Raw genomic sequence first — 27,917 nt, forward strand, 5'->3', positions numbered from 1 at the left:
AGCCCAGAGAGGCTCCAACGTTGCCCTAACTTTCCCTGAACCAGTTGCCCAGCACTTTGTGGGCAACTGCTACGTTTAGGCCCTGACATTGGGACACAGGGACTGTCACAGGTGGTGACTGATTTAAGTTTTGCGCAATGTTATTGCTACACCTCTGAATGTTAATGCATCATGTGTTTTGTTTTTACACCTCTACAGGTATTGTGATGTGTAGGTGGTTGTTTTCTCCCTAGTACAGGTGGTGCTAGTGAGGTCCTGTTACCAGTGATTACTGGTTGTGTGCTCTATGTTTATATTTTGTGCTACAGTGATTTTACTTTCTAAAGTGCTATTTCTGAAAGTATTGCTTCTAAAAGTGCTGATACCCTTGACAGTGGTCCAAGTGGCCCTGTCCTGTACAAATATCCCTTGTAAATTCCGCCCGTGCCTGTTGGCACAGTGTAACAAGATGTGTGTTTTATCTGATGTATATTTATTATAATACAAAGGCTATTTTTATATAACCTTGTGTGGAGTTTTCCTTTGTGGTGGGCCTTTGGTTGTTGTTGCTGGGGTGCGTGCGCAGATACTTAACTTACATCGCCTCCAAGTTTAGCCTTGACTGCTCGCGCCACGTTACCTAGAGGGCGAGTAGGGGTTACCTTGGTGTGTGACTCCCTTGCCCTGACTTGGAGGTAGTGGTCTCTGACTGACTTTGGCGAAAGCCCTGGCCAGCCGGGGATCCCGTTTCCAACAGTACCCCTTTTATTTGAGCGATGCATGACAATTGTATTGCTTCATTGAGACTGCAGACAGAAGCTGCAGTTGGAATAGAGCACACTATACTCTTATCATAGAATCCTTACCATAATAATTTTGCTATATTGAGCACAGTATTTTGTACAGGATAACCTTCAAGTGTTATCATACATTTGAAATATGTACAAAATTAGAGTTTTCAAAACAGTAAAAAACATACAATATATTTCTGTTGGTGCTAGCACCAGGACACTCTTCCTGCCCGTTTTATTTATGTGATATGAGACAATTTAATTCTACTGTCAAGATCGCTGGCAGGAGCTGAAAGCGAAATTGATAAACAGCCCTGTTCCAATGCTGGTTTTGTCTCCCTAGTTGTATTCTATTTAGATATTTAGAGGTGTACTGTGCTCATCTCAGTTCTTTGCGCAGGTACAACACATTTTCCTGGAAAATAACAATGTTTTTGCTGTGGGAGGTAATTGTATTGTTTCCCAGATGGAAAGTATTGTAGACTACAGATATCATCTGAATGGGAAAGGTGTCTGTAATTGTGTATTTGAATTAGAGGCAAAGTTACAAAATACAGTTACAAAAATGAAGCCAGTGTCTGGGTTCAGGGACCTGTCTTGTGTGTGGGCTATCTACCAGCAGTGTGTAGGTCTAGGGGTAGCGTGAAACATGTCGACCAGGTACTGAACCAACCCACATCACTGGTTGGTCCACAGTACAAACCCCACTTTTAACATACCGGTCTAGGAGCAGAATAAAACATTGAGGCCCACTAGCACGGTATTTTTAACACTCACACACACATCCACTCCACTTACTCTCACTACACATAGTCCTTCACTTCATAGTGCTCCTTCGTAGCTCGAGAGTCGCAGCACGCCCCTTTTCGTAGAGAACTGGGATGACCCCGATGATGAAGCATGTCACCGTGAGGAAACTCCGGTGAGTGAGGGGATAACAAGAAAGAAAAATTCTTTTCTTTCTGGACGGCTACACCTACACACTGCTGGTAGATAGCCCACACACAAGACAGGTCCCTGAACCCAGACACTGGCTTCATTTTTGTAACTGTACCTAGGAGGACGACCTGGTCTTGAATAAACCTCCTTTTCCCTCTACTCTGTTACAAAGTTACAAAATACACATTTGCAGATTTCCCAGCTGGCGTAGGTCATAAGCAACATCAGGATTTAACCCCTTCCATGCGGCCACGATTCTGCGCCTGTGTGGCAGAACCGCGAGTGGGCGGGTTCATGACGGCCCCCAGCCGTCATCCGCACACGAGCACCGTAGTGCATGACGGCTGGGGGCCGTCATCAGCATGGAAGGGGTTAAAGGTCACAGAACTTTGCACGCTGAAATATGTAGGGTCACGCCTGTTATGAAAACTCAAATTACAAGGCTCCGCATGCAGTGTGCTGTTGTTTCAAGAACCAGTACTGAAGTACTTACTCTTTGTTACCTGAAGTAAGTCGATATTTTAATTTTTTTAGTATGCAAGAAAGCAGTAGTATGAATTAAAATGCACGGACAAGTAGTTAGTGCAGCTCCCGGAAGTAACATCATGGTGTCTACTGGTAGGTTCTCTCCAGTGGGCTCAGGTTCTCCTCATTAGCACGACCATACCGAAACAAAAATATATAAATATAAACAAAATGTGCAGGTACTTTAGGACCAGGCTAATTACAATAAAAACGAACTAAACCTAAAGTCTCAGGTTCAACTTTATTTGGAGTCGGAAATCATAAGCACTAGGGCGACACGTCCAACCGCTTACATCACCAGTACTCTCACTACTGGTTCACTGTTTGTTCACTATACCTGCACATTTTGTTTATATTTATTTTTGTTTCGGTATGGTCGTACTAATTATGTGAACCTGGGCTCAATGGTGAGAACCTACCAGTGGACTCTGATGGTGTTACTTCCGTGAGGCACTCCATACCGTTACACATATTTTTTCATATTAGTTTATTTCAGTAGTATTGTGTTGCACCGCACGTTAGGGTGTGTACATGAGGGGAACATAACAATTAATAGAATAGTGATTCATGGTGGGAGAAAGGATACAAGCAAATGCCCATTTAGCACACAAACTTGTGGGAGCTATAGATACAAATGAAATCCAAGTGAATCTGTTCTTACAGTAGGACCAGGTCATGTTGTGGTTTGAACATCAAACTTGACAGATTGCTTCTGTTTGTAGTTGGGGGTCCATCACTCTGCCCCATGACCAAGCCGAACTTTTCCTTACAGAACCCTCTCGGGACAATGCCTGACCTCAAGATGGCATCTGGATTTCATTCGGACCATGGTTTCTCAACCCCCCTGCGCTTCTCTGAGTTCATCTCCTCACTATCCTGACAGCGGAGTCCGAGCATTTTGTCCCACACACGGTGGAGCTGCTCGGTTCAGCTATTGAGTTCAGCCCTGGTTCATCCCCTCGGCCGTCACCTACCCATCGGACATTGGGCACAGTTTCTCCCCGTCTCCCTGTTTCTCCCATGCCCCCCCCCCCTCCCATAACACATTTTCTATAACTCTGCTCTTACCTTTGTTTCCTATGTTTTGATTGTTCTTGAACAAATGTAACATGTTATCCTGTAACTCTGATCCTCACGTAAAGCACTCTGATACCTCCGGGTCCAGCCAGCGCTATATAAAACTCACATACTTTTTTTTTTTTTTAATGCTGACTTCGGAGAGCCTGGAACCCCCCAGGAAAGGCCGGGGGTCCGCCTCTATTCCCAGTAGCCCGCCTCCCCCGTTCCCACTGCCCAAGCTCTTTTGTTTCCCCAAACCAATTGAAATAGTTACAGAAACGATTACTTACCTTATCAGTAGATGTGTGCGCGACATTATCGCTACACACAATCAAACAATTAGATATGTGTGTGTGTGTGTGTGTGAGTGTGTGGTTATTTGGGTGTGTCTAAAGATAACAATAGCTCTAACTATAAACGTAAAAATGTTTGTCTATAATGTATACCCATATCAGTACATATACACCACATACACATTTTATATACACATGTGTAAAAGATATATGCATACAACATATTGCACATGCCGACTTGTATATGTTCGCATTTATAAGAGGTGTGGGCGTGTGTATAAATATGTTAATTCTATGTGCGTGATTTGTGTACTTTGGTGTGTCTTTGTATAATAACAATGCATAAATAATAAGTAAAGATTATAATGGGTTTGTGTTTCTGTTTGCCATGTTCTCATATGATTCAGAAAAGGGGGTGGTGATGGACAGAGAATCTGAATTAAACAGAACACTCATACCCAGTCAACAGATCAGGGCTTGATCCATCACCATTTTTAGCTCACTGCACCATCCCAGCTCTGAACCTGGCTACATGCAAATTAGTCTGTCCCTGGCCCAGTGCATCATGGGAACAGGGCAGACAAAACTACCAAGCCAATTCTTATACTGGGAAGGAAACAAGCTTCCGGGGACCGGTTTCTGGCATTACAGCCATCTTCGGCCCGGCTTGCTTGAATCCTGATGGTGCAATGAGCCAGGGACTCGCATCTGAGTATACCCTTCCACGCTTATGGTGGACAAAACTATTCAGAAAAGGGGGTGGTGATGGACAGAGTATCTGAATTAAACAGAACACTCATACCCAGTCAACAGATCAGGGCTTGATCCATCACCGTTTTTTAGCTCACTGCACCATCCCAGCTCAGAACCTGGCTACATGCAAATTAGTCTGTCCCTGGCCCAGTGCATCATGGGAACAGGGCAGACCAAACTACCAAGCCAGTTCTTATACTGGGAAGGAAACAAGCTTCCGGGGACCGGTTTCTGGCATTACAGCCGTCTTCGGCCCGGCTTGCTTGAATCCTGATGGTGCAATGAGCAAGGGACTCACATCTGAGTATACCCTTCCACGCTTATGGTGGACAAAACGTTTGGTCTACCCTGTTCCCATGATGCACTGGGCCAGGGACAGACTAATTTGCCACCATAAGCGTGGAAGGGTATACTCCTACATGAGTCCCTTGCTCACTGTACCATCAGGATTCAAGCAAGCCGGGCCGAAGACGGCTGTAATGCCAGAAACCGGTTCCCGGAAGCTTGTTTCCTTTCCAGTTAAAGAATTGGCTTGGTAGTTTGGTCTGCCCTGTTCCCATGATGCACTGGGCCAGGGACAGACTAATTTGCATGTAGCCAGGTTCTGAGCTGGGATGGTGCAGTGAGCTAAAAAAACGGTGATGGATCAAGCCCTGATCTGTTGACTGGGTAGGAGTGTTCTGTTTAATTCAGATACTCTGTCCATCACCACCCCCTTTTCTGAAATGTTCTCATATGGTAATCATGAGAATGAGTAAACAATCAAAATAATTACGTTACTAAACTGTCAGCTTATAAGTGTTTAGCCATGCAACAGTTAATGTTGTTGCACCAAGGATATTGTGCTGGATAACTAAACACTTATAAGGTCCGAAAGGCGAGACCTATTGGCTATGGCAATGCTTGCTTTACTTATCGTATTATTTAATAGAAGAGAATATAGGTCGGAATGTTTTACTGGGCTAACTAGTTTAAAGTAGGAAAGATAAGGTATTACTAAAATGCAACGAATAGTGAAGAAATGGGGATGTTGGGGAGAGAACACGAAGACATGATGACACCAGATATTACTCTAGCAGGGTGCCACAAGGAGACTGGTGGATGATGTAAGTGCAGATGGCAGAGGAAAGTTGAGGGAAGAGATTGAAAGGTGAAGGCTTTGGGTTCGGGCAGTACGTTGCGTGCTTGGATGAACTCCAGGCTCTCGCGTTCTAGCTTGTGCCCTATGCTTCTGACGCAGCCTGTGTTTGTTTTTCCATTATGTTGTCTCCAAGGCTTAGTCTTCCTCATGAGATTTATTAAAGCTTGCAAAATAGCTGCTGTGTGAATAATAACAGGGTAGGATGCTGCTCTTGTGCTGGAAGAGATGTCCAAGGACATTAGCATTTGTGTTTTAAGGGGCTTTGTTAGAGAACAACTGGCACAGGAGAGCAATAGGACATGTTTATTAAGGGCTTGCCCATTCTTGAATAGGCGTTTTCTATTAGTATTATAGGTTATTTCACTGCAGAGCATTCCCGTTGCAATTTTTGTGTTGGTGTATGCCCCACAGTGAAATCCCTAGTGAGTATGCGAAGTTGTTATGTTTATTTGTATGATGCGCATGTCACCCAGTTGTGGGGGTGGGGTGGTATCCCGGCGCCTGTCGTTTAGAAGGAGCTGCCCTGTCTAGCGCTTGTTGGTAGACCTATGTTTTCAGTTTCTTGCTCAATTTGCAGATGGTGTTGGCGGCTCTGATGTGGTAGGGAAGGTTGCACCAACCTTTATGAATCCTTGCTCCTGCTTGGCGGGGGATGTTGGTAAAGAGAAACCTGGCCAAGCGGAGGAGCCTGGTTGACGTTGAACTAGGTACGCTGTTGAGATATGCTGGGCCATGGTTGTGTATGTGTGTGTGTGAGGAGCTTGAAAAGGGCGCATTTGTGACTAAGGGGCCAGTGGGGGTTCTTGAGGTGTTCAGGTATGGGCTTGCGGGGTGGCAATTTGAGAATGAGCATGGCTCCCGCGTTTTGTTTGACTTGAAGTCTCTTGGTGAGTTGAGCGTCGATCCCGACGTAGAGGGTGTTGCCTTAGTAAAGTCTGCTGGTGATTAGTACTTGTGTGACAAATCTTTGGGTGTCCAGCGGAAACCATCTGTAGACAACCTTGATGGTGTGAAAATAGGTGGATGTGACTGAGTTGACTTGGCTGGACATCGAAATTTAATTGTTGATCATGATCCCCAGGTTCCTGGTAGAATTGGATTGGTTGGTCCTAGCTCTGAGGGTCACCAGAGAAACATGTTTTTTCAAAATATGAGCACTTCTGTTTTAGTGGTGTTGAGTTCTAGGCAGTTGGTTTTTGATCTCAGACATGCAGCTGATGAAGTTTGTTTGGGTGTTCGAGTTGTCCTTTTGAGAAGGAAAGAATGAGCTAGGTGTCGGCGTATGAGATGATGCTGAACCCGTGAGGGCTGATGCTGGCAAGAGGTTTCATGTAAAATTTTGGGCTAAGCGAGGAGGGTTGAGGGACACTGTGGTCTGGTTGGAAGCAGTAAATGAGTAGGGTGCTAAGCTAATCATTTGGGTGCCACCTGAGAAGACTCATCTGATCCACTGAAGATTAGGGCCACGGATTCCAGTCTCTTGGAGACGCTGTATGAGGGTTCGGTGGGATACAGTGTTTAAAGCAGCCGAGAGGTCAAGAAGGATGAGCCGCTGTGTCCCCTTTTTTTATGATGAAGTAGATGATCTGTGGCAGCGATGATGTGCACTCTTCCTGCCTCATTCCAGTTACCTTTTCATTTTGTCATGCTGCTGCTACTCTTTCAGTCTGGTTTGTTAAGAGAGTGGAATGGTAACCGGAAGTCCTTTTCTTTGTGGATGGTATCTCTTCATTGTTATCATTTTAGGTCACAAAGGGAGGCATACCCATGTGTTTTTATTTTTTTTTATCTATAGATAATGTGAGGTGACACTGCATATCTTTTGGTTTGACCACCTTCAGCTGCTGCAGGTGGAACCCCATGATACACTGCACATGGTGAAAAGTCAGTCGGGTGTTGTATGCAATATGAGGGCTGCATACCATTTATTTTGAGAGCTGTCTTTTTAAAGCGGTCATTACATTTATTATTGGAGAACCTGTTCTTGGAGAGAGCTCTCTTATGATAGAGACCGAGTAAAGTATATTGTGGTTGTCGGAACCCTTTTCAGAGTTCCATGAGGCACACAGGGGTTAACCCCTTCGATGCTGGTGACGGAACCATTCCGTCATCAGTCACAGTTGAGCTGTGCTGATGACGGAATGGTTCCGTCACGACCACACCCTGTTCTGCATTGTCCAGCACAGGGGAGGAATTCAACCAGCAGCCAAGGTGTTAACCGGTCCAATTTTCCATTCAATGGTGGCTGCGTCAAGGAATGCAAACTATTAAGCAGTACTCAAGAGTTTTCCTTTCTGACTTTTAGAAACTTAGTCAAAAGTGTCTGGTGCTACAGCACCGTAATCAGCGAGTTTCCCCCGAGGAGCAACTGGCCCAGTTCTTGATTGGCCGCTCTCGCTGAACAGAAGAGTACAGCAATGCTACAGATGTCTTCAAATGTGCACCTACAATTCCTGTCCAGTTTGTGGGGTCTGACTGCTTGTTGTCCTCGCACCAGGCCCTGGCAGCGCAGGCTCTCTCCGGAGCGGTGCGCTGAACGTCTTTCAGATGTCTGAGCAGTTCCCTGCTCACAAAAAATTATATTATACTAGCTTACCCGTCACGCTACTAGCTTACCCGTCACGCGTTGCTGCGATCTCAGAAGAAAGGAAATTCAAGGAAACTCGTTATTATAACATTCAATTTACATTGTCATTTTTATTGAAACTTAGTCATTTTAATATCGAAAACATTTCAAAGTGTGGCTTCAGCAGTGCGTACTCTATCAGCTTCCAATCTTGATTCTGGTTGCTTTCCTGTTTATTCGAGCGGCCTTAAGCAGTGCGTAATTGATCGGTTTCTAATCTTGATTCTCGTTGCTTGTTCATTTGAGAAGAACGGGCTTGAGCAGTTTGTATTCGAACAGCTTCTAATCTTGCGTCCCCGTTGCTCTTCTGTTTCTGAAGCTCGTAATCCCTTTTTCTTTCGTGCTTCAGATGTAGATCGACCAATCTATTTCCGTTTGGGGGGCATAACTGTTGACAATGCTCGCAAATTCGCTGACAATATAAGTATTCGAAAGATTATGAGGGCCCTGGGGAGGGGGGGCGATATTTAAAACATTTTTATGCCAGAAACCTTCGCGGGGTGTACTCCACAACTTCCCAAAGTTTCATGGCGATCGGATGAATGGTGTGGTAATGCATAAAGGACAGACAGACAGACCTACATTCGTTTTTATATATATATATATATATTGACTTGGTTAAACTAGGGAGGGGAATCCTTAAGCTCCCTGCTGGCTGAGTCTGGGGCAGATCTCTCGCAGCGCAGGTCCAACTGGCAAGTCACAACCGTAGTCTCTCCTTTGGGCAGCCGAACAAATCCAACCTGACCAACTTCAAAGACGCCACCCACAAACACCACCAACTGATCCAATCCACCAAGAAATCAGCATTCAAGGATCGACTCGACAACAACGCCCACAACAGTAAGGAATTATTCAACATCGTCAAAGAATTTACCAACCCACCGCCTGCACCGACATAACTCCCTCTCAAGACCTCTGCGACTCTTTATCCTCTTTTTTCCACAACAAAATCGTCGACCTACATAACAGCTTTGAAAACCAATCCGAAGAACAGTCCACTCCACCCACCTCCGAACCAAATCAGCACTCTCACAAACTTTGCACCTGGAACCCAATCACTACTGAAGACACCATCCGCCTGATGAACTCCATCCACTTAGGATCACCAACCGACCCATGTCCCCACCACATTTTCAACAAAGCAGACTCCATCATCGCACCCCATCTCCGCGATGTCATCAACTGTTCCTTCGACTCCGCCACCTTCCCGGAAAGCTGGAAACATGCCGAACTCAGCGCACTTCTGAAGAAACCCACAGCAGACCCCTCAGAACTCAAGAACTACCTCCCCATCTCACTCCTCCCATTCCCTGGCAAAGTAATTGAGAAAGCCGTCAATAGTCAGCTCGCCGCCTTCCTTGAATCCAACCATTCCCTCGACCCCTCACAGTCCGGCTTCCGAGCCAAACACAGCACCGAAACCGCCCTCATCGCAGCTACAGACGACATCAGAACACTACTGGAAAACGGAGAGACTGTCGCCCTCATCTTACTCGACCTCTCCGCCGCCTTCGACACAGTCTGTCATAGCACCCTCATACAACGCACGTAACCTGGGATTCATCCTGGACTCCTCCCTCTCGATGGCCAGACAAGTCAACGCCGTCTCATCTTCCTGCTTCAACATCCTACGCATGCTCAATAAAATCTTCAGTTGGATCCCCACCGAAACAAGAAAGACAGTCACCCACGCACTGGTCACTAGCCGACTGGACTATGGAAATACCCTTTACGCCGGAACCACTACCAAACTACAGAAAAAACTCAAACGCATCCAAAATGCCTCAGCCAGACTCATACTGGACATCCCCCGTCAAGCTCACATTTCCGGTCACCTGAAAGACCTCCACTGGCTCCCCATCAACAAGAGAATAACGTTCCGTCTCCTCACCCACGCACACAAGGCCCTCTACGACCTAGAACCCGAATGCCTCAACACAAGACTGTCCTTCCACACACCCACCCACCAACTACGATCATCCAATCAAGCACTCGCCGCAATTCCGTGCATCCACAGATCCACCATGGGAGGAAGATCCTTCTCCTACTTAGCGGCCAAGACCTGGAACTCTCTCCCAACTCACCTCCGCCTTACACAGAACCACCTCTCCTTCAGAAAGCAACTAAAAACCTGGCTTTTCGATAAGTAATTCACCTTCCCTCCCTCAAGCGCCTTGAGACCCTCTGGGTGAGTAGTGCGCTATATAAATCCCTGAACTTTAACTTGAGCTTGAACTTTGGCAACATTGGTACTGGCCACCCCCTGGCATATTGGGTGGCTGAAGTACGTGGTGATGTGGGTGCAGGCTCTTCCAGGCACAGTGCTCTGGCCCAGACAGTTGCAAGTCAGCAGAATTCTTGCACAGGGAGTCCTCTTGGTAGGGCTCCCCACTGGACCTCGCTCCTTCCTATGCTCTCCTCTTCCTCGCAGGGCAAAGTGGTCTTGGCATCAGGCAGGCGCTGGTGCTCCAGGGCAGGTGGTCTGTTTCCATGGATGATGTCTTCTCACCCAGTAGGGAGACTAGCAGGCCTAGGCTCCCAGTCCTGGTCCCAGGCAGAAGTCTTGTGGACTTCCCCTTCTCACACAGCCTGTTTGGATGCTTTGCAAATGACCAGCTTTTAGGGATACAACCTCCCCTTCTTATAGTCCTTTTCCAGATACTAAATAACATTTTGGGTCTGGGCCTTAAAAGTCTTATGTTGGGGTTCTTCTTTTTAAATGGGTACCTGTGTTCTTCGTCTTCCTTCATGAAAAAGGTCTGTCACAGCAGGCACGACTCCGAAGAGGATTGTCCACAACATAATTTAAGGCATTGACCAGAGTTTACACCTGGGGGTCATCCACAGTGATATGTGCATCACAGGGTTAATCCCAGACCCCTATTCTATAATTGTCTTCCTACCTCGAAAAATCGGAAAAATTTTACCAGACTTGCAGGTCTAGTAACTTGAATAATCTACTCGTCCCAACTGTAATATGCTTGACCCATAAACTCTTTTCAAATTGTTCATTTCTAACCATGACACCTTTTTCTTAATTACCACATATAAGACTACCTCCAAATGTGAGTTCAGAATGTGTGCTGTACAAAAAACTTTTGTTTTGATTAAATCGGCTAATCTTTCGCTCCATTAAACTTTCGCTCCATCTTTAATAAACATCTAGCTCACATATATGGTACACATGACTACTGACTTGCTTATTAGTTCACTAACAGAATTGTCATCAGGGCAGGGGGTGGTAATGTTTCTCAGTTCATGTTTGAAAACTCTCTCTTTTAATACATATATTTCCAAAACATAATTAAGTAGCTCACTGTCACTTACATTTTCCAATAAGATGCCCAAAAACTTTCCCACTACCGTGCAGTTTTACTGATGCAAACAAAGTATAGAAATCGGGTTTCAGCAAATATTTCATTTGCACATTGCCAAGTAAAGTATTCTGATTTGTTTTGATCATATTAAAATCTTTTTTTTAATCTCACTTTATAATTGCAAATTGCTTTTGAAATATATTTTGAAATATTCGTATGTTTCATTAACAAGCTATTTAAATGTGTGCCCAGCTTGACTGACAAAGTTCACTTTACAAAACCCTCTAACCTCTGCAGCAAGAGAAATAAAAGTAAACTCTAATCTCCAGGAAAAAGTAAGCAGTGATATGTCTGAACACGTAGCCTGAAAATTAACCTTTGGCTTTAAACACGCAGGAAATCAGAAAAAATAAAAACAAGATTTAAAGGCATCCTTATTGCTCATTCACCTTGTAAATGAACAGAAACAGAAACCCTGTTCTCTGCCTGCTCGCTCGACAAAGCCAGTAACCCCAAACAATTGCTCAACTTGATAAAATCCGACTCCACACCCCCCCCCCCCCCCCCCCCCCCATAGCGTGGGCGACTAGATGTATCGAAGGCTGGCCTTACCGGCCTATCTCTATTCCTGAGATGTGTCCATTCCCCTTACTTGTGATCTATCACTGAATCAAAGATGAGTCTTTTGAAACGTAAAGAATGTCTCGACATTTTTTGCTCCTGTGTTTCCTCACTCAGCTCACAGAAAAAAAACATAGTCTACAGGTAAAACATTGCAATATCAGTTGCCTATTAACCTTAATTACAAAGGTTGTCACCACTCATAGATTATACAAGTGCATTTATTTGTGTTTTTATTATTTAATAGCTATGACCAGACCCTGAGCTCTTACAGTCTAAATATAGAATCTAAAGTCTAAAATACAAAATCGAAGCTTGGGGGTTCAAAGGAGGAAGAATTTAGTTGAGATTTATTTGTGTTCTTTCTTGAGTGAGTTGTGTGACAGGGGTTGGTTATTATAGCTGTTTGAATGGAATTACAGATTTTAAGAGTGTTGTCAGAGAAGGGTAGGTTCAGTGTACAGAAGCTTTTGATTATAGGAGTCTTATGGCACATAGAGTTGGTACTTATGTTTGGGATCCTCCCGTTCCAAGTTGACGATCGGTAGTGATTATAGACTTATGCCATTGAGCCTGGTGATTACCAAACCTCCAGGATTACCAGCATACGTTAAAAAATAGAGAGCACAGTAAACTAAATTGATTATAGATGAGTTAGACTGGTAGCAAAACTTAATTACTTGCCATCGGCAAATGAACAAAACCTGTTAATTATTACAAATGACCCTTATCAGTACTGATTGGTTATCATTGTCAACAAATGCAGATTAATATATCTATTGCAGATCACTTGTATGCATTTCAAGTCCTTCACTGTCAGTTTGGTCTCTGACTCCAAGCCGTTACAAACCTGGCCTACGTTTCCAATTATATGGTGTGACTGTACACTCAGCAGAATGAGAGCAAAAAAATCATTGGTAGCATGGGCTTATCAGTGGATAACTATTTCAATCCCGTGTTTTCAGTGTAAAATAACAGCTCCAGTATAGGTAATACAACAAAAGATATCTTGTGATGGCACTACAGTGATCTATGACGTTTGTACCTCGAAGTTGGGACGAGTCCTATCTTAACATTCAAAGCTTTCCATCTACTTAAAGTTAACTTCCTGTGGCATGTGTCTGAGCTGTTGATGCTAGTTAGTGTGGCAAGTTACATGATAATATCTTAGGCAGCAGTTTTTGTGGGAATGCTTAAACGTTTGCGCTGCAGGCAATAAGAGTCTCTATCACTCCCTCCAGCCACCTCTGACAGGCAGCCCTAGTGCCCAACATAGCGCAATAAAGTGATAAAAAGCATCTCACACACTTTCCAATAGCAACTTTGGGTTTTGCATTCTAATCGGAGCATTGAAAGTGTAAATTACATTTCTGCTCTATCCAGACATACTCTTACCTCTGTGTTTTTCTTTTAGCTGTAAGTTTAAAGAATACATTCTCGACTTATTGAGTGCAACATTGGAGGAATGACTCCAACAATATGCTAATGTTGAATCTGAATTGAGCTATATGAAGTCTAAAACGGGGTTGTAAATAACATTTAATTGAGTCCTCATTGAGATAAATGCAGGCTTTACTAGATTTAGGATTTCATGTCAAGTTTGGCAGCATGTGCATCCACCAAAAAATTGCACAGGCACTGTGCCACCAAACGCATGGCTCCATGCCCCGTGTACAGTTGGCGAACTACAGTCTGCCTGTGAAAAACAAACCGAAATGTCAAGCGGGTCCGAAACAACATGGTGTTCGCCCGGCATTTCCCTGAGCTTGCAGTGGAGATGAGCTTCCTAAGCTGTTGCTCCAAGATGGATTTCCCGCCCGTCGTGCAGGTACTTCTATTTTGGATGGGCCATTGTCCGTCAGGGGAGTGGAGGCCATTGCCTCTTTGCATTAGGCAGGCCTGGAGACCTCTTGGTTTCTAGGTCTTTCTTGACATAGCAGCTCTCTTAACCTGTATTGTTACCAATTCTTTAAAGTATACAAGGCGTGGGCTTTGTCTCATTTCGAAGGGTAACACGTTCTCACATAAATAGTTCATGTATCTTTCTTCTACCCAGGAAGTGCTTCTATTGCAGTGCATGAAGGGCTGTTTTACATCAGAAAAATCCACCCAGTCATCATTGCGTTGTTGTTCAGTGTGTAGCACCGAAGGATTTGAATAATCTGATGTTCACTTAGGTTTGCAGCTCTGTGCTTGCTGTTACTATTGCATCAAAGTTATGTCGTTGTAGTAGGAAGACCAGTAGTGTAGATTAAGTAGATATATTCTGTTACAAGTAGGATGGTAAAGGAGGCCCCACCAGGAGCAGATCCTACTGCTCAGCCCCACTCACTCTTACCGACCACTCATTCAAACCATGCATTCACGTACATTCTGATTACATCACGCATACAGGCTGAGCAGCAGGGAGGGAGAAGACCAGAATACAATTACCCTCTTCTCCATACGTCAGTTCACTCCCAAACATGAATTAACATGTCTCCCAAAAACTGAAATACCTGTTTCGTTCCAGGAAGCGTGGGGTGAACATTAATTGTAAGCATTTCTGGTAAAAACCACGCCTCGTCTGTTAGTAGGAAGAATGGTTTGTGGGATTTTCCCGCCCAATTATCTTTTTGCAACTAAGTCCGGTTACTCAGCTCGTTAGCTAACCTACATGCACCGCCACTCGGTTGCAGGAAACTCAGACCGGGAGTAGGGTTTTCCCACTGGATCAGCTCTGTGTACAACTGGGCTGGTTCATCGATGCACCTTCTCTGTAGCTGCACTATATTAAAGATCACAATTTAATGTTACCTATAGTAAATACGTCCTATTCATAGTGATGGATACTAGTGTAGGGGGCTAGAGTAAAATTACTTGAAAGGCTGATGGTAAAAACGAGAAAATAGAAGCAAATATGTCCCCATTCATGGTAGAAAAAAGATAACTGAGAACTTTGTGAGTTCTGTGTAGTTGCAAGCCTAACTTCCTTAAAATTGGCACCAGGGTGGCATACAAGCCAAGCACAGTAGTAAAAAAATGCTGATTCGCAACGGAGAGTTGGCTGGGATGTGGGAGACATCTGATTTAGTGGAATTTTGCATAAGATGATGGATGGTCATCTATTGCCTGACTGCAGTCGGTATTGGGCCAAAACCTCTGTGCTGGTCTTTAAGACTTAAGATCAGCTGGGTGTCCACAGAATACATTAAAAAATGCACGCAAAAGGTAGCAGCAGAGGTGCTAAGGGTCCTTGATACAGATTACAGATGATTGAATTAGAGGGCTGCTCAAAAGGTAGGAGTGCATGACAATGAAACCTTCACTGGAGGACGAATTCCACATGTGCAACGTTGTAGACTTTGCTTCCAAGACTGCGATAAAGGAAATGGTTGTTGGTGTTGAACTCTGGTGACAGATCCAACAACACAGGGGCACTGGCAGCGCCAACAATTGTCTCAAATCTCATGTTGCCCAGAATAGAGAGGACTACACTGTCTGTGCTCCCTTCCGGCCTAAAGCTTGCTTGAATTGGCACCACATATGATGTAATTCAAGGTAGGGCTGAAGGAGGTGGGTAGTCATTCGCTCTAGCATCCTGGAAACATAGTAATGAGGTTGGCCTCATATTGAAAGGGTCCCCCGAGTTCAGTGAAGTTTTTTTTAAAGAATTGTGACCTTGAAGTACGGTTTTTAGGAGCACGGTTTTTAGGGGATAATTTGAGAGTGCTTAAAAAGAACATCGAAATTCAAAGTAATCTTGCCATAAAATCTGTTTACACCTGGTGACAGTTTCTTGCTGTGGTAATTACTTTTTCCATTCATGAAGATGATTTAGCGTCTTTTCAGTGTAGTGCAGGCCAGAGAGGCACTCTTCGGTGTGGGGGTGATGTGGTTGTATTACTGTTAACTTCTGACCAGTTGTACGTGAGGACGTTTTACAGCTATGGATTTGTTGGACCACATACTGGATGTGTGTGGAAGTTGGAGGTACGTCAAAGGTTTGATTTGATTTGAGAACGCTTCTCTGGAACCCAGCCGTATACATTTACCCGAGCATGGTATTTTAAAAGGATAGTCTAGAAACTTAGAGACGAGGTGCATTGGTGAAGAGGAGCCATGTTAGAGAGGTGTGATTGCAAGCGGGGATGCTCTGTGTCTTCATCAAGCATTAACGATTGTTGGGTGAGTTTAGGTGTTCTGTCAGTTGTCACAGTTCACCTGAGAAGGGGAAAGCAGCTTCTCTCCTAAGTACAAACGCTGTGTGCTTGAGAGAAATGATGCAAACCAGTTGGTTGAAATACAAGCACTAGGTGGGCGGTGAACTCCACTCCGCTCGTGGAGTTTTGCAGGGTTTTCCCCACTCCGAGTTACGCAGAGATCGCAGAATTCCCCAAAACTCAGCTGAGCAAAGTTTTTTTCCTCGCTTACGTTCACCAACACCAAGTTGGCGAGCGAGGAAAATCAACTTCCCGGCGAGATTTTTCCTTTTTCGCGATTGTCAACATCCAGTGTGGAAAATAAACCTTGCAGTGAGATTTCTCAACACAGGGGGTCAGGTTTTTCATTGCGAGTGGTCTCATATGCTTGTGACCACTCGCGTTGAGAAAGCTGCTGCTCGAGTAAAAATCTAATTGAGCGGCAGAAGAGGAAAGCCTGCTCTGTCCATTGTGCCGTTCGCAATGATCGCACAATGCGGACAAGCATCCAGCGTTGTGCAATCACTGCGAACAGCATTGTGCGGCGTAGTGCGTAGTAGGTTTTTTACCACTTAGCAGAATTTCGCGTAGCTCAACTCCGCCCAGAGTTCATAAAAGGGACCCACTGGTGGGCTAGTTTTAGTAGAGAGGTTAAGGTTATTCTGGGTTGGTCTGCTCATTGACATGGATGTTATTGTTAGCAGTATCTTGATCCCAAGTTTGGGGTGATTGCAAAGTAATTTCCTTTGTTTCTCATTGTAGTCACTCCCCTGGATGTGGTGAAGATACGGCTTCAGTCTCAGAAAACACCTTTAACCAAAGGTAATGCATCTGTTCTCACACTTTTAAGTAGGGGGGATCCCTGAATGTTATTGAGCCCATTCCTGATTATCCAGGAAGGAGAAATCCTTCCAGTTTGGCAGCTTGAATCTTTTCTGGATTCACATGCTGTGCATTATTCAGTTATCTAGCGGTTGAATCCTGAATTGTCATATTGATTTATTTATTTGGTGAACATCGACATACCACCATTTGGTGTCCTCTTGTGACGTTGACTGCCTTCCTCCGGAAGCTCCCACCTTCGGTTGCCATCTTCAGATTTTTTTTTTCCACCGTTGGGTCTGGATCAATACTGAAGGAGCTCCTGAGATTGGAGAGAAGAATCGACGAAAAATAAGGAAAAACTTCTGCTGTACAACATTTCGACTTTCAGGACTACAATCTAAATGACCGGAGTCCGACAAGAGGTGAAAAATCCAACTCTTCGACGACAAACGGAGAATGCGCATGCAGGGTGCTCACTGTGCGTGGTAATGGACAAGACACCGTTCAAATTCTGTAGAAATTGTCACCGCAAGTATGCTCAAAAAGATCAGCATCCGGTCTGCAACCTTTGCCTACCGCTGGATCAGTGTAGCGAGGACTGCAACGTATGCTCCAACTTCATCCCAAAGATGTTGACGGTGAGAGAGACAGAGAAGAGCAAACTATACCATGCAAAGCTTCGAGAAGACTTCAAAGGAGGTAAGAGTCGTTGACCTCTAAAAAAAATCTAAAAAAATAAAAATTGAAGTGTCTCGAAAAGCACTCAAGACCCACAAAAGGAGCCTCTGCAACGAGGCACTCGACACAGCAGTTGCATCCAAAGACGAACACTCCGTTGGATCCTTGGACAAGGACTCCGTGACAGCAGAGACCCTCAAAAATCCAAGACGTTGAAAGACAGTTAGAAAAATGATGCCTCTGAGTCGAAAAAGGAGAGGTAGAAACAAGCTTCGACAGCTGGATCGGCGTCGAGAAGCACAAAGAGGAAAGCCAAATGTCTTGACGCCGAAATGCACGCTGCCGCGATGGAGAAGAGGAAAAGACTGGAACCCGAAATGGCAAGTATTTTACAACATAAAAAAGATTTCGACGAAAGCTTGAAACAATTCAGGATACTGCCGAAAAGTACATTAGAAGTGGAGATGGTTGTCCAGGAAATAATGCCTCCGACAACACCGAGCTGCTCGACGAAGAAGGATTCTTCAGAGAAGAGGGGGAAGACTAAAAACACGCAAATGCGGGATCTGCGATCTCAGAAACTCAAGACCTGCAATAGCAAGATCTCAACGCTGAATCACCTGAGGAGGCTGTGGAGACATATCCTTCGAGGCCATCACCACCAGATGATTTTGGTATGTATAATCAGGTTATTAGAAAGGCAGCTGAAACATATGAAGTGCAGCTGGAGGAAGAAAAACCCCAATCATGTTTTTATGACTTTGATGCCAACACAATCAAGAAATCCATTCCTTCCAATGCTGTCAAGTTTATTGGATCAGGGAAAGGAGGCCTTCAAAGAGCCTTCAACATGCAAAGCTATCACACCAAGAGCGGAAATGAAGTACAAGCATTCCTCTAAAGACACTATATACATGAGACGGTCTGTACCAGCTGACTCTATTATTATCTCTGCAGCTCGGAAAAGAGCTAATGTACCAACCGCAGTGGGGCCACCTCCAGACAAGGAAAGCAAAAGGATGGACCTTGTCGGGAGAAAGGTAGAAAGAAGTGCAGCAATCCAATGGCGCATAGCTAATTCAAATGCATTACTAAACATACCTGCTTATCAACATTGGGAAGAGGTAGGTGAACTGTTAAAGAACCTACTTGAGCAGTTCCTAAGAAGAGCTAGCCACTTGGTGGAAGAGGGTAAAAACTTTGCTAACGCATGTTTAAAATCAGCTCTAGGTGCTGCAGAGACATCAAGCAGACAAAAGATGATTGGCATCACAGAAAGAAGGCACGCATGGCTGAGAATATCTGGTTTGAAACCAGAAGTGCAAAGCAATATCATAACCTCACCATTCAATGGCGAACAACTGTTTGGAACTGTGGTTGACGACCAACTCAACCAATTACAAAAGGACAAGGACACTACAAGGTCCATGGGTGCCCTACAATTCAGAGGTATGGTTAGGGGCACACCCTCAAGAAGACCAGCAGGTAGTGGTACCCACCAACCTACTACCTCACATCAAACTTACCAAAAAAACATACAAAGGAGCATGCCGGGGGCAGCAGCAGAACTGGTAGTATCAACAAAGAAGGCAATTCTTTCGAGGGCGTCCCTGTGGGAGAGGCCAGCAACAAAGAAGCGGACCACAACTAAGTGACTGCATTCAAAAACATGCACACTCACCAAGAATAACAATGAGTGTGCACACTAACTCCACCTATACAGATACAAGATCCTGTAAGTTTACAGTTCTTCAGCATACTACACCAGTAGGAGGCAGACTAACATTTTTCATCCAAAATAGGACATCACTTCATACAATTGGATTTTAAAAATAATACAGTACGGTTACTTGTTGGAAAGTGGATTATAGGCAGGGGCAAATGTAGGTCTGCCACCGGCATTAAGGTCACTAACACATGGTAGGACCCAGCATAGATCTTAGAAAATGATTCCTATGCTCAACCCATGGCAACGTGGCTGCGAGCTGACCGGCTTAACTTCAAAGACCGGTATGTAAGCATTTTAAAACACCATTTCAGTAAATAATTAACACACAACACAAAAAAAAAAATCCAACACCAATTTATAAAAATAAGTAATGTTTTTGTCTTTTAAATGACACCAAAACGAGAAAAAAATCCACTGTAGGGAACCAGAGAGATTAATTTTTCAATATTAGTCCCTTTCTAGTGCTTCGAAACAGTGCCCATTTTAGTTATTTTGTTTTCTCTCACAGGGACACCTTTAAAAATTGTCCTGGAGAATCTCACCAAATTGTTGTGTGCCTTCTCTAGCAGGCGGGTTCCAGTTAAAACTCCTTCCTGAAGTTCTGCTTGCGGGTCCCAAAGTTTCCAACACACAATCCAAGATTCTGGAATCTCCAAGAGAGTCCTTGAAAGTTCCGCAATCCACTTGAACAATACCCTTACAAATGCAATGGTACTCCAGGCTGGGAATTCTTTGTGGGTTTGTCCAGGTGAGCTCTGTTAACCTGTAGCGTGCAGGGAGTCCACTCTTGAGTCCTTTTGCAGCAAGGCAATCCACAGGGCTGCAGTTTCAGTTGGTGCAGTCTTCAGAGATCAGACCTTAGAAATCTTTGCACAACAGAACTTCTCAGCTGGGCACTTCTTGCTTCAGTAAGTTTCAAGCAGCAGATCTGGTGGGCTCTGCCCCTCTCAGATACTTATTCAAAATTCTCTGGGTCAAGCAACAGGTCACTTCTGACCACTGAGAGGAGAGTAACTCCTCATAGTTATGACCACATTCTGTAGAGTGGCATTATTTTGTCCCACAGTGCATCAAATCTTCCAAATCCATAATGGCTGATTTTCCAGCAAGGAGGTATGAGCTGGCTAAACACACCCCCTGGGATGGCTTATTTCCATAGACTCTCCCCCTACCATCTGCACATACCCTCCTTAAGCCTAGCCCTGACTCTGGGTCAAGAGTGTAAACGTGTAACTGACACACAGGCCTCCCCTGTGTCTTTGAAGAGCATGGTTTAAGACTCCGCCCACTGGCCTGGCATTCCTATGGAACAGCACACTGCCCTCCCAGCAGAGTTTGTAACCCCAGGGGCTCTTGATCACCTCTTCAAAGCAGCCTGGCTAATACACTTAACTCTGACCAATCAGGGCAGACAACTGGAAGGCTGAACTTGGACTTGCAAACAAGAAAGTCTTAACTTCTTGTATGTACATTTTAGGAGAAATTCAACAATATGATATTGTTGGATTTACTACTACCATTCTGGGAAGTCTTTGAAGGGTCTGGCTAGTCCTCTCCTATCAATAGTTGTTAATCAATACCTTCCTACCATGTTAACCTATGGGCCATGGGATTTGCAATGGGGAAGATGACTTGGGCCAGTTTTCTAGCACCAGGGCTTATAAAAACATATTTTATACGTATTTCACTAATTTCTACAGGACCTCCACCCCCTGTGCAACTTGGGGAGACTTTAGGCGTTCTGAATCTGCTGAAATATTGCAGAGCCTCCTTTCCCAGTGCTCCTAGCATCAGTCGAATTTGAGCAGCACTTTAGCACAATGTGGGGAGTGAAATGTGAAATTTCACTTTACCCAGAAATATAAAAACTCATTTTAGAAGGGTGTACCTTCTAGATAACTGACCTCCGCCCCCCCCCCCCCTCCCCCTAGTTACTTCCCTCTGGGATACCTAGGGGAGACCCTTGGGGTCCCTAATATGCGAAGAAATTGTAGCTTATCCATTTTTAAGTGTCCCTATCACCAAAGTCGAGTTATGCACAATTTACTTTTTAAAAGCAGTCCTGGCACCCAGGGCGGTTTTTAAACGGACCTCAGACTTCAGCCGTGCACACATGCAAGTGCAGAAAAAGCTGCTGGCCTCTAAAGTACCCATGACGCAGGGTACTGGGCACTTCCAGGTAGTTTCAATCGCCTGCCCTATTATATACTATGGGCTAATGGGATAGGTTATGCCAAGCATAGGGGTACCCCACCATACCATTGTGTACCCTAGTGTATGTTTGGTGTTTTAACTGTGTTCTAATGTGTTCCTTTCAGCTTAGCACTGGTCCTGGGCCTGGTTGGGCAGAGCCCAGGATCAGTCAAAATCTGTTACCACCAGCATCAGTCAGCAAAAAGTTGGGGGGTGCCCATGGCACAGGATGACTTTGCAACATTACTGCATAGAGCTAACAAAACAACCTCCAAACAGAAGACTAAACAAGAAGATGCATTCAAAAAGAGAATTATCTCAGCTACTCCAAGAGGTCCAGGAACTTCAGTGGAAGCATGCAATAGAGCATGTACCACACAAAGAAAAGAACAATAGTTAATTCCACGTGCTTCCTAATTCCAGAGGTAGTTGGAACATTACGCCCAATATTAGACCTCATATTTCTAAACAAATGTATAAAAACACAGTTTCAAGATGACTACACTGCAAGAGGTGATACCGCAATTGCAAAAAGGAGATTACATGGCAACCATAGACTTAAAGGAAGCATACTTACACATCCCTAGGAATAGAAGACACAACAATCTATTAAGATTTGTGGTCAAGAAAACACTACCAATTCAAAGTACCGGCATTTGGACTAAAATCGGCACCAAGAGTGTTCACAAAGTGCGTAGCAGCAGTAGCCATTCATCTACGAAGGCAAGGATTCATGTTCACCCGTACTTACACATACTTGTTAGTAAGAGCAAACTCCTACAGTCTCTGCAAACAACATATACAAAAGGTGATAGATACATGTAATGGGCTCAGGAGGAATTAGCAACCAACGAGTTTTAGTCAACGTGGTATTTATTGTTTTGAACAAAGAATCCGTACAAGTTTTCTTTCTTGTCAAAGTTCGACGTGGGGAACGGCTTCTGTCGGACCTCCGGGTTTTGGGGAGTTCGTCTCGACGAGGTCTCTCCCTGCTCCGGCGATGAGATACTTCATCCACTTCCGTTTTGAATCTCGGAGTGAAACAAGAAGAGAGAACATGGTGTCAGGATACTGTTCACTACGGTGCTCTTATCTCAGGGAAGGGGAGTGAGGGAAACCCAATTGGTGCGCTTACTTTACAAAACCATGGAGGAGTGAGGGTAAGTGCTCGGAAAAGGGTTTACCGGGACACGGGGAAACCCAGGTTACACGCTGGAACTGCCCTTACGTACAACCCACCCTTGATTCTGTGTCGTACCTGGTTGAGCCATACACCTCCCCCGGGTGTATGGTGTATGGCTGGGCGACGCGTGATGTCATTGGCCTCCTGGCTTATCTTGTGCGTCCTCCGCAATTCGTCTTTCGATTCCAGGTTCCTCCTCGCGCTCTCGTCTCTCTCCTTCTCCACCGTCCTGCTGCTCCTAGTCTCTCCTGTCTTCAACTCTCTCCCTCCGGGTGAACAAGCACACCTGATTCATTCGTTTGTCGGTATAAGACGTCTCCACTTCAGGTTGTAGCCCCGCCCACTCATCAGTGGTCTCAGAATTAAAGGGCCAGTCCAAGTTACTGAATTCCTGCTCTTTCCATTCCGCTTCGGTGTTCTGTAAGGAACAGAAAGAGGGGGAGGAGGTAGATGAGAGTTGGGGAACAGTCTCATTGTTAGCAATAAGTTCATACGGCGGACCCACGCCGTTACAATACACTAGTTAAACTCGGTTTTCCAATACATTGGGAAAAATAGCGCCAGAACTCATAAGTGTTCTTAGGCGCAGAAATAAAAAACGTGTTAGGAAAGGCGTTACGAAGTAAAAAGAGGAGATTAGCCTTATTGAAGGAGACTCATTGATACCAGAAGGGGTAACCTCGGACAGTGAGAACAGTGGGGAAACTACTGGGAATGATGGCTTCATGCATTAATTTAATTCCCAACATTCGATTACACATGAGACCATTTCAAGAATGCCTCCAAACATCCGGTCACAGGCAACACTGAGTTAAAATGATCTAGTGGTTTTCACGCAAACAGTTCATCAGGAGATGGCATGGTGGAACAAAGCAAACCTAGCACAGGGCAGACTTTTCACACAGCAACTCTGGCAGTGTCCATAACAACAGATGCTTCCCAAATAGGATGGGGAGCGTACATGAACATCCTCAAGGTGAGGAGATTGTGAAACAGCAGGATGCAGTGAAGCACATCAATATCTGGGAGTTAAAAACAGTATTCTTAGCATTTAAAAGCCTTTCAGAAAGAGCTCCAAGGCAAGAAGGTATTGACTCAAACAGACAACACAACCAGTATGTTTTACTCAAACAAGCAAGGGGGAACTCTGTCTCAACGCCACCTCAAGAACTTTGGAAATGGGCAATTCCAAAGAACATAGACATAGTAGAATTACACCTACCAGGAAAGGGCAATGTGGAAGCAGACTGAGCATACAAACGTCATCCCACGGTTGGGAACAGAATCCATCAGAAATCAAAAAGATTTTGAAGAAATGGGGACCATCGCAAATAGACTTATTTGCAACACCCCACAATGCAAAATGCCAAAACTCCGCATCCAGGCAACCTTGCAATCAATCAGTCCTTAGGGAATATGCTATGGATAGACTGGGCAGGGATATTTGCTTACTCCTTTCCCCCAATACCACTACTGAACAGGGTGATCAACAAGTGCAAGATCAGCCGAATGATAATGATTCTCATTGCACCATAGTGGGCCAGACAAACTAGGTTCTCAGAGATAATGGAGATGTCTCAACGAACAATGCACAAATTACCAAGAAAGCAAGACTTCTTAACAATGCAAAATGGAAAAGTAATTCACCCAGAGCCAGAGAACTTAAGCGCAGCAGCATGGCTCCTGAGGACCTAGAATTTGCGCATCTCAAACTACCGGAAAGCACAATGGCTGTTATAAGAGAAGCTAGGAAACTAACAACAAGAAAATGTTCTAAAGCGAAATGAAAGAGATGTACACAATGGTGCCTTAAAAACATCTTTCAAGAAATATTACAAAAGAAAGAACAGTGCTAAAATACTTGACACATATACTAGAAAGTAAACTATGCTATACATCATTAAAAGCATATACAAGAGGTGAAACGGAAAAGTTTATTCCCGTCTCACGGGGTCAAAAGGTTCCTAGAAGGAGTAAAAAGAATTCTACCTTCAAAAATGGTGCCAGCACCCACATGGACTCTGAATATTGTTCTTTCACAAATGAAGAAAGCACCACACAAAGCAACCCCCCCAAATGCTCACACTAAAGACTGACTTTTTAGGGGCAATAACATCTCTACGTAGAGTTAGTGACCTACAGGCCCTAACACTACAGGAACCCTACTTCCAGATACATAACTGAATTGCCATGAGAACAGATCCACAATTCATATGAAAGGTGATGTCAAGATTTCATACAAACCAAAGTATACAAATATCAAGTTTCTTTCAAAAACACTAAGACCAAAGCAGATAAATCTTTGAACACGCTTGACACTAGGAGGGCGGTCCTGTTTTGCATCGAAAGAACCAAGGAATACAGAAAAACAAAACTGTTCTTTGTATCCTTCGCTAATAGCGTTTTGGGAAGATTTGTTACCAAAAATACCATTGCAAGATGGATAGCGCAAGCCATACAGTTATGCCATAACCAAGCTGGATAAGCATTACAAGGTGCCCCTCGGGCACACTCCACACGAAAGAAAAGCGCCACTATCGCTTTTCTAGCAAATACTTCAATTCAAGACATTTGCATGTCTGCAACATGGTCTTCAGTTCACACATTCACAAGACATTACTGTGTAGACATTCAAATGAATAAAGAAGCACAAGTAGGACAAAAGGTTTAACATCTATTCACAAACCAAAGCTCATCTTCCACCCAGCCACCACAAGACTGGCAAACCGCTACAAAGTCTGTGCACAGCATGTAAATCCAGATTCACACTGCAAAATGTATAGTTTCTTACCAGTCTGTGTAGTTTTGCAGCTTGATGAATTTTCTTGATTCACTAGCGAACCCAACCTCCTCCGCCAGGAAAGATGAGAAGAGGACAGTAGGGGTAAAAAAAGAAGAATCCAAAGATGGGGACCAAATGTGGGAGCTTCCGGAGGAAGCCCGTCGACATCACAAAAGGACACCAAATGGTGGTATGTCGACGCCCTCCAAAAAACCCCGGAAAAACCTATTCTGTGCGCAACCACAGGATGGCAGAATAATGCACAGCATGTGAATCCAGAAAATTCTTCAAGCTGCAAAACTACACCGACCGTTAAACTATTAGTTTCATGCAGAGAGAACTGCTCTCAGCCTTGTCCTAGTGGCCGCTTTGGTTTTCCAATGCTTAGTTAAAAGATGTAGAAGCTTCCATTATATGTTACTGTGAATGCTGTACCTAAGGATACATGGATGAAAGGGTGAGCCACATAAATATTGTGCCTCTGGGGATATAATATTGACATTATTCTCGAGGTGAGCAGTGGCAGGTCTTGTATACATTGCAGGTTCTTGCCGGTCCTAACCAGTCTGCTGTATCCTCCTGTGGACCTGGAAAGGGATGTTCTGCAGTAGAGTGGAGGCAGACCTCATGTCAATAAACTGTAAGCTGTGACAGGCTTCAGGGCTTTTAAGATTTCTGCCAAGACTGATTCAAAGAAACCTACGGCTACATGGCCTACAATAAATTGGTTTTGGCACTGTGTGGCTCCCTGTACCTGGGCTGGCTTGCTGCCATTAATGCCTATGCTTAGCAGTCCTGCTGTAGCTATGGGTTTACGTAGCTGCATGATCATGTGGCACTGGGTGCGGAACAAGCCAGTTAGGCTGCTGTGTATGGGACATGGATTGGCAAAGGTGGGCTGCCATGCGATGAGTATGTTAGGGGCAGTCTTGCGGTCTTGCTGCTGATATAAGTAGGTGTAGTTGGGCTGACATGGATGGCACAGTGAGTCTCTCAAAATCATGGACAGTTAGGCTGACATCCAGTGGGCTGATGTAAGAGACACGCAATGCAGTGGATATCGATCAATACAGGGACTTGCTGTATGCATGGGTTGGAAGGCACTGGTCCTGCAATTGGACTTCCATGCAGGGTAGCACGGGGGAGGCCTCGTAGACTGCTATATCCCGCATTTGGTTGGCTACAGTTTGGCAGTATTGCCAGTGTGCACGGTGGGCCACGGTCATGTTTGCGCAGTCCGGTTTCCATGTGTGTATTGCTTCCTTTTGGCTGTCGCTGTGCTGTACACTAATACGTCGGCTGAACTATTTCTGATGGGCTCCCACGGCCACTCCATGCATCAGTGTAGGCGGAGAGAGATGCAGGGCTTGTACAAGTGAAGGGGGTTGCATGAAGTTTGCCACCTATGCAACTGTCTCTGTCACTAACACCCTGTCCTTTAGTTCCCTTTCTGTGAGAGGGAATGTAACCTCTTGGCTGCCGCCATGTGCTGCTTGTTAACATGTACCCTTGTATGTTACAGTGTTGTCTGCGCGATCACTTCCCTGGACCCATCCTATAAGGCAGTCAAAAGGTGAGTATATCTGCATGACCCCCTCCTGCTGGTAAGCATGTGTGATAGGAAAGAGGTAGATCAGGCCTTTGGCAGGGGTGGGGGTGATGTGTGTTGGGGGTCGGGGGGGGGCAGGGGCAGTGTTGCAGAACCTTGCAGCAGGACTGGTCAGTGACCTTTTCCTTGAACTGGGGTTTCCCTCCTTTTTTTTCCAGGGCGCTGTTTCTTGTACTGTAACGGGCTGATGGATCACCTGTATGTGTGTCAGCATGGGACCAGCTGTTCGGAGTGGTATAAGACATCCACACATTTCAGCGGAACTATGGTAAGGGTTCCTGCTCCCCTTTCGGAAGTTAAGACACTGCCCAGAATTAGTGTCCTGCTACTGGCCGCATTATTTTCTTTTCTACTGTCTTGCATTCTTTTTATAAAGCCATGCTAAAGTCCAATTTTGCTGTTAAAGAAAACCCCACACTACTCTACTCACTCAGGATGCCTTGTTTTCTTTTCCAGGCTTTCTGTGCTCCTTACCAGCATTCTTTTTGTCTTTTACATTTCTGCTCCCTAATCTCACTTCTGCCACAGTGTCATGCTAGAGTTTTTCTTCTCTGCCAACAATCTCTTGCCCAACCCAAGATTCAACTGCATGCTGTTAGTCTCCAGTGTGAGGGAGTAGTTGCAGAAGACAAAGGTTTATTGTAAAGAACTGAGGTGTAAATGTAAATGTATAGGCATTTATATAGCGCA

At 44.7% G+C, this 27,917-nt stretch overlaps 1 protein-coding gene across 3 annotated transcripts in view; it reads left to right on the top strand.

Annotated features, from left to right (window-relative positions):
• The window catches only part of SLC25A39 (solute carrier family 25 member 39), a 114,946-nt gene that overhangs the window by 22,229 nt on the left and 64,800 nt on the right, over window positions 1–27,917 (top strand). For 2 of the 3 annotated variants that reach the window (XR_015296054.1, XM_086923913.1), the window contains exons 4-6: window positions 16,991–17,050; window positions 27,141–27,191; window positions 27,386–27,495. Coding sequence is in view for 2 of the 3 variants with exons in the window: in XM_086923913.1 (XP_086780039.1) it covers window positions 16,991–17,050; window positions 27,141–27,191; window positions 27,386–27,495 (221 nt within the window). In the remaining variant the exon portion in view is untranslated. The remainder of the gene's footprint in view (window positions 1–16,990; window positions 17,051–27,140; window positions 27,192–27,385; window positions 27,496–27,917) is intronic. The other variant, XM_086923914.1, reaches the window with a different exon arrangement.

This window comes from Lissotriton vulgaris, chromosome 5 (genome assembly GCF_964263255.1).
Source record: "Lissotriton vulgaris chromosome 5, aLisVul1.2, whole genome shotgun sequence".
Taxonomy (NCBI): domain Eukaryota; kingdom Metazoa; phylum Chordata; class Amphibia; order Caudata; family Salamandridae; genus Lissotriton; species Lissotriton vulgaris.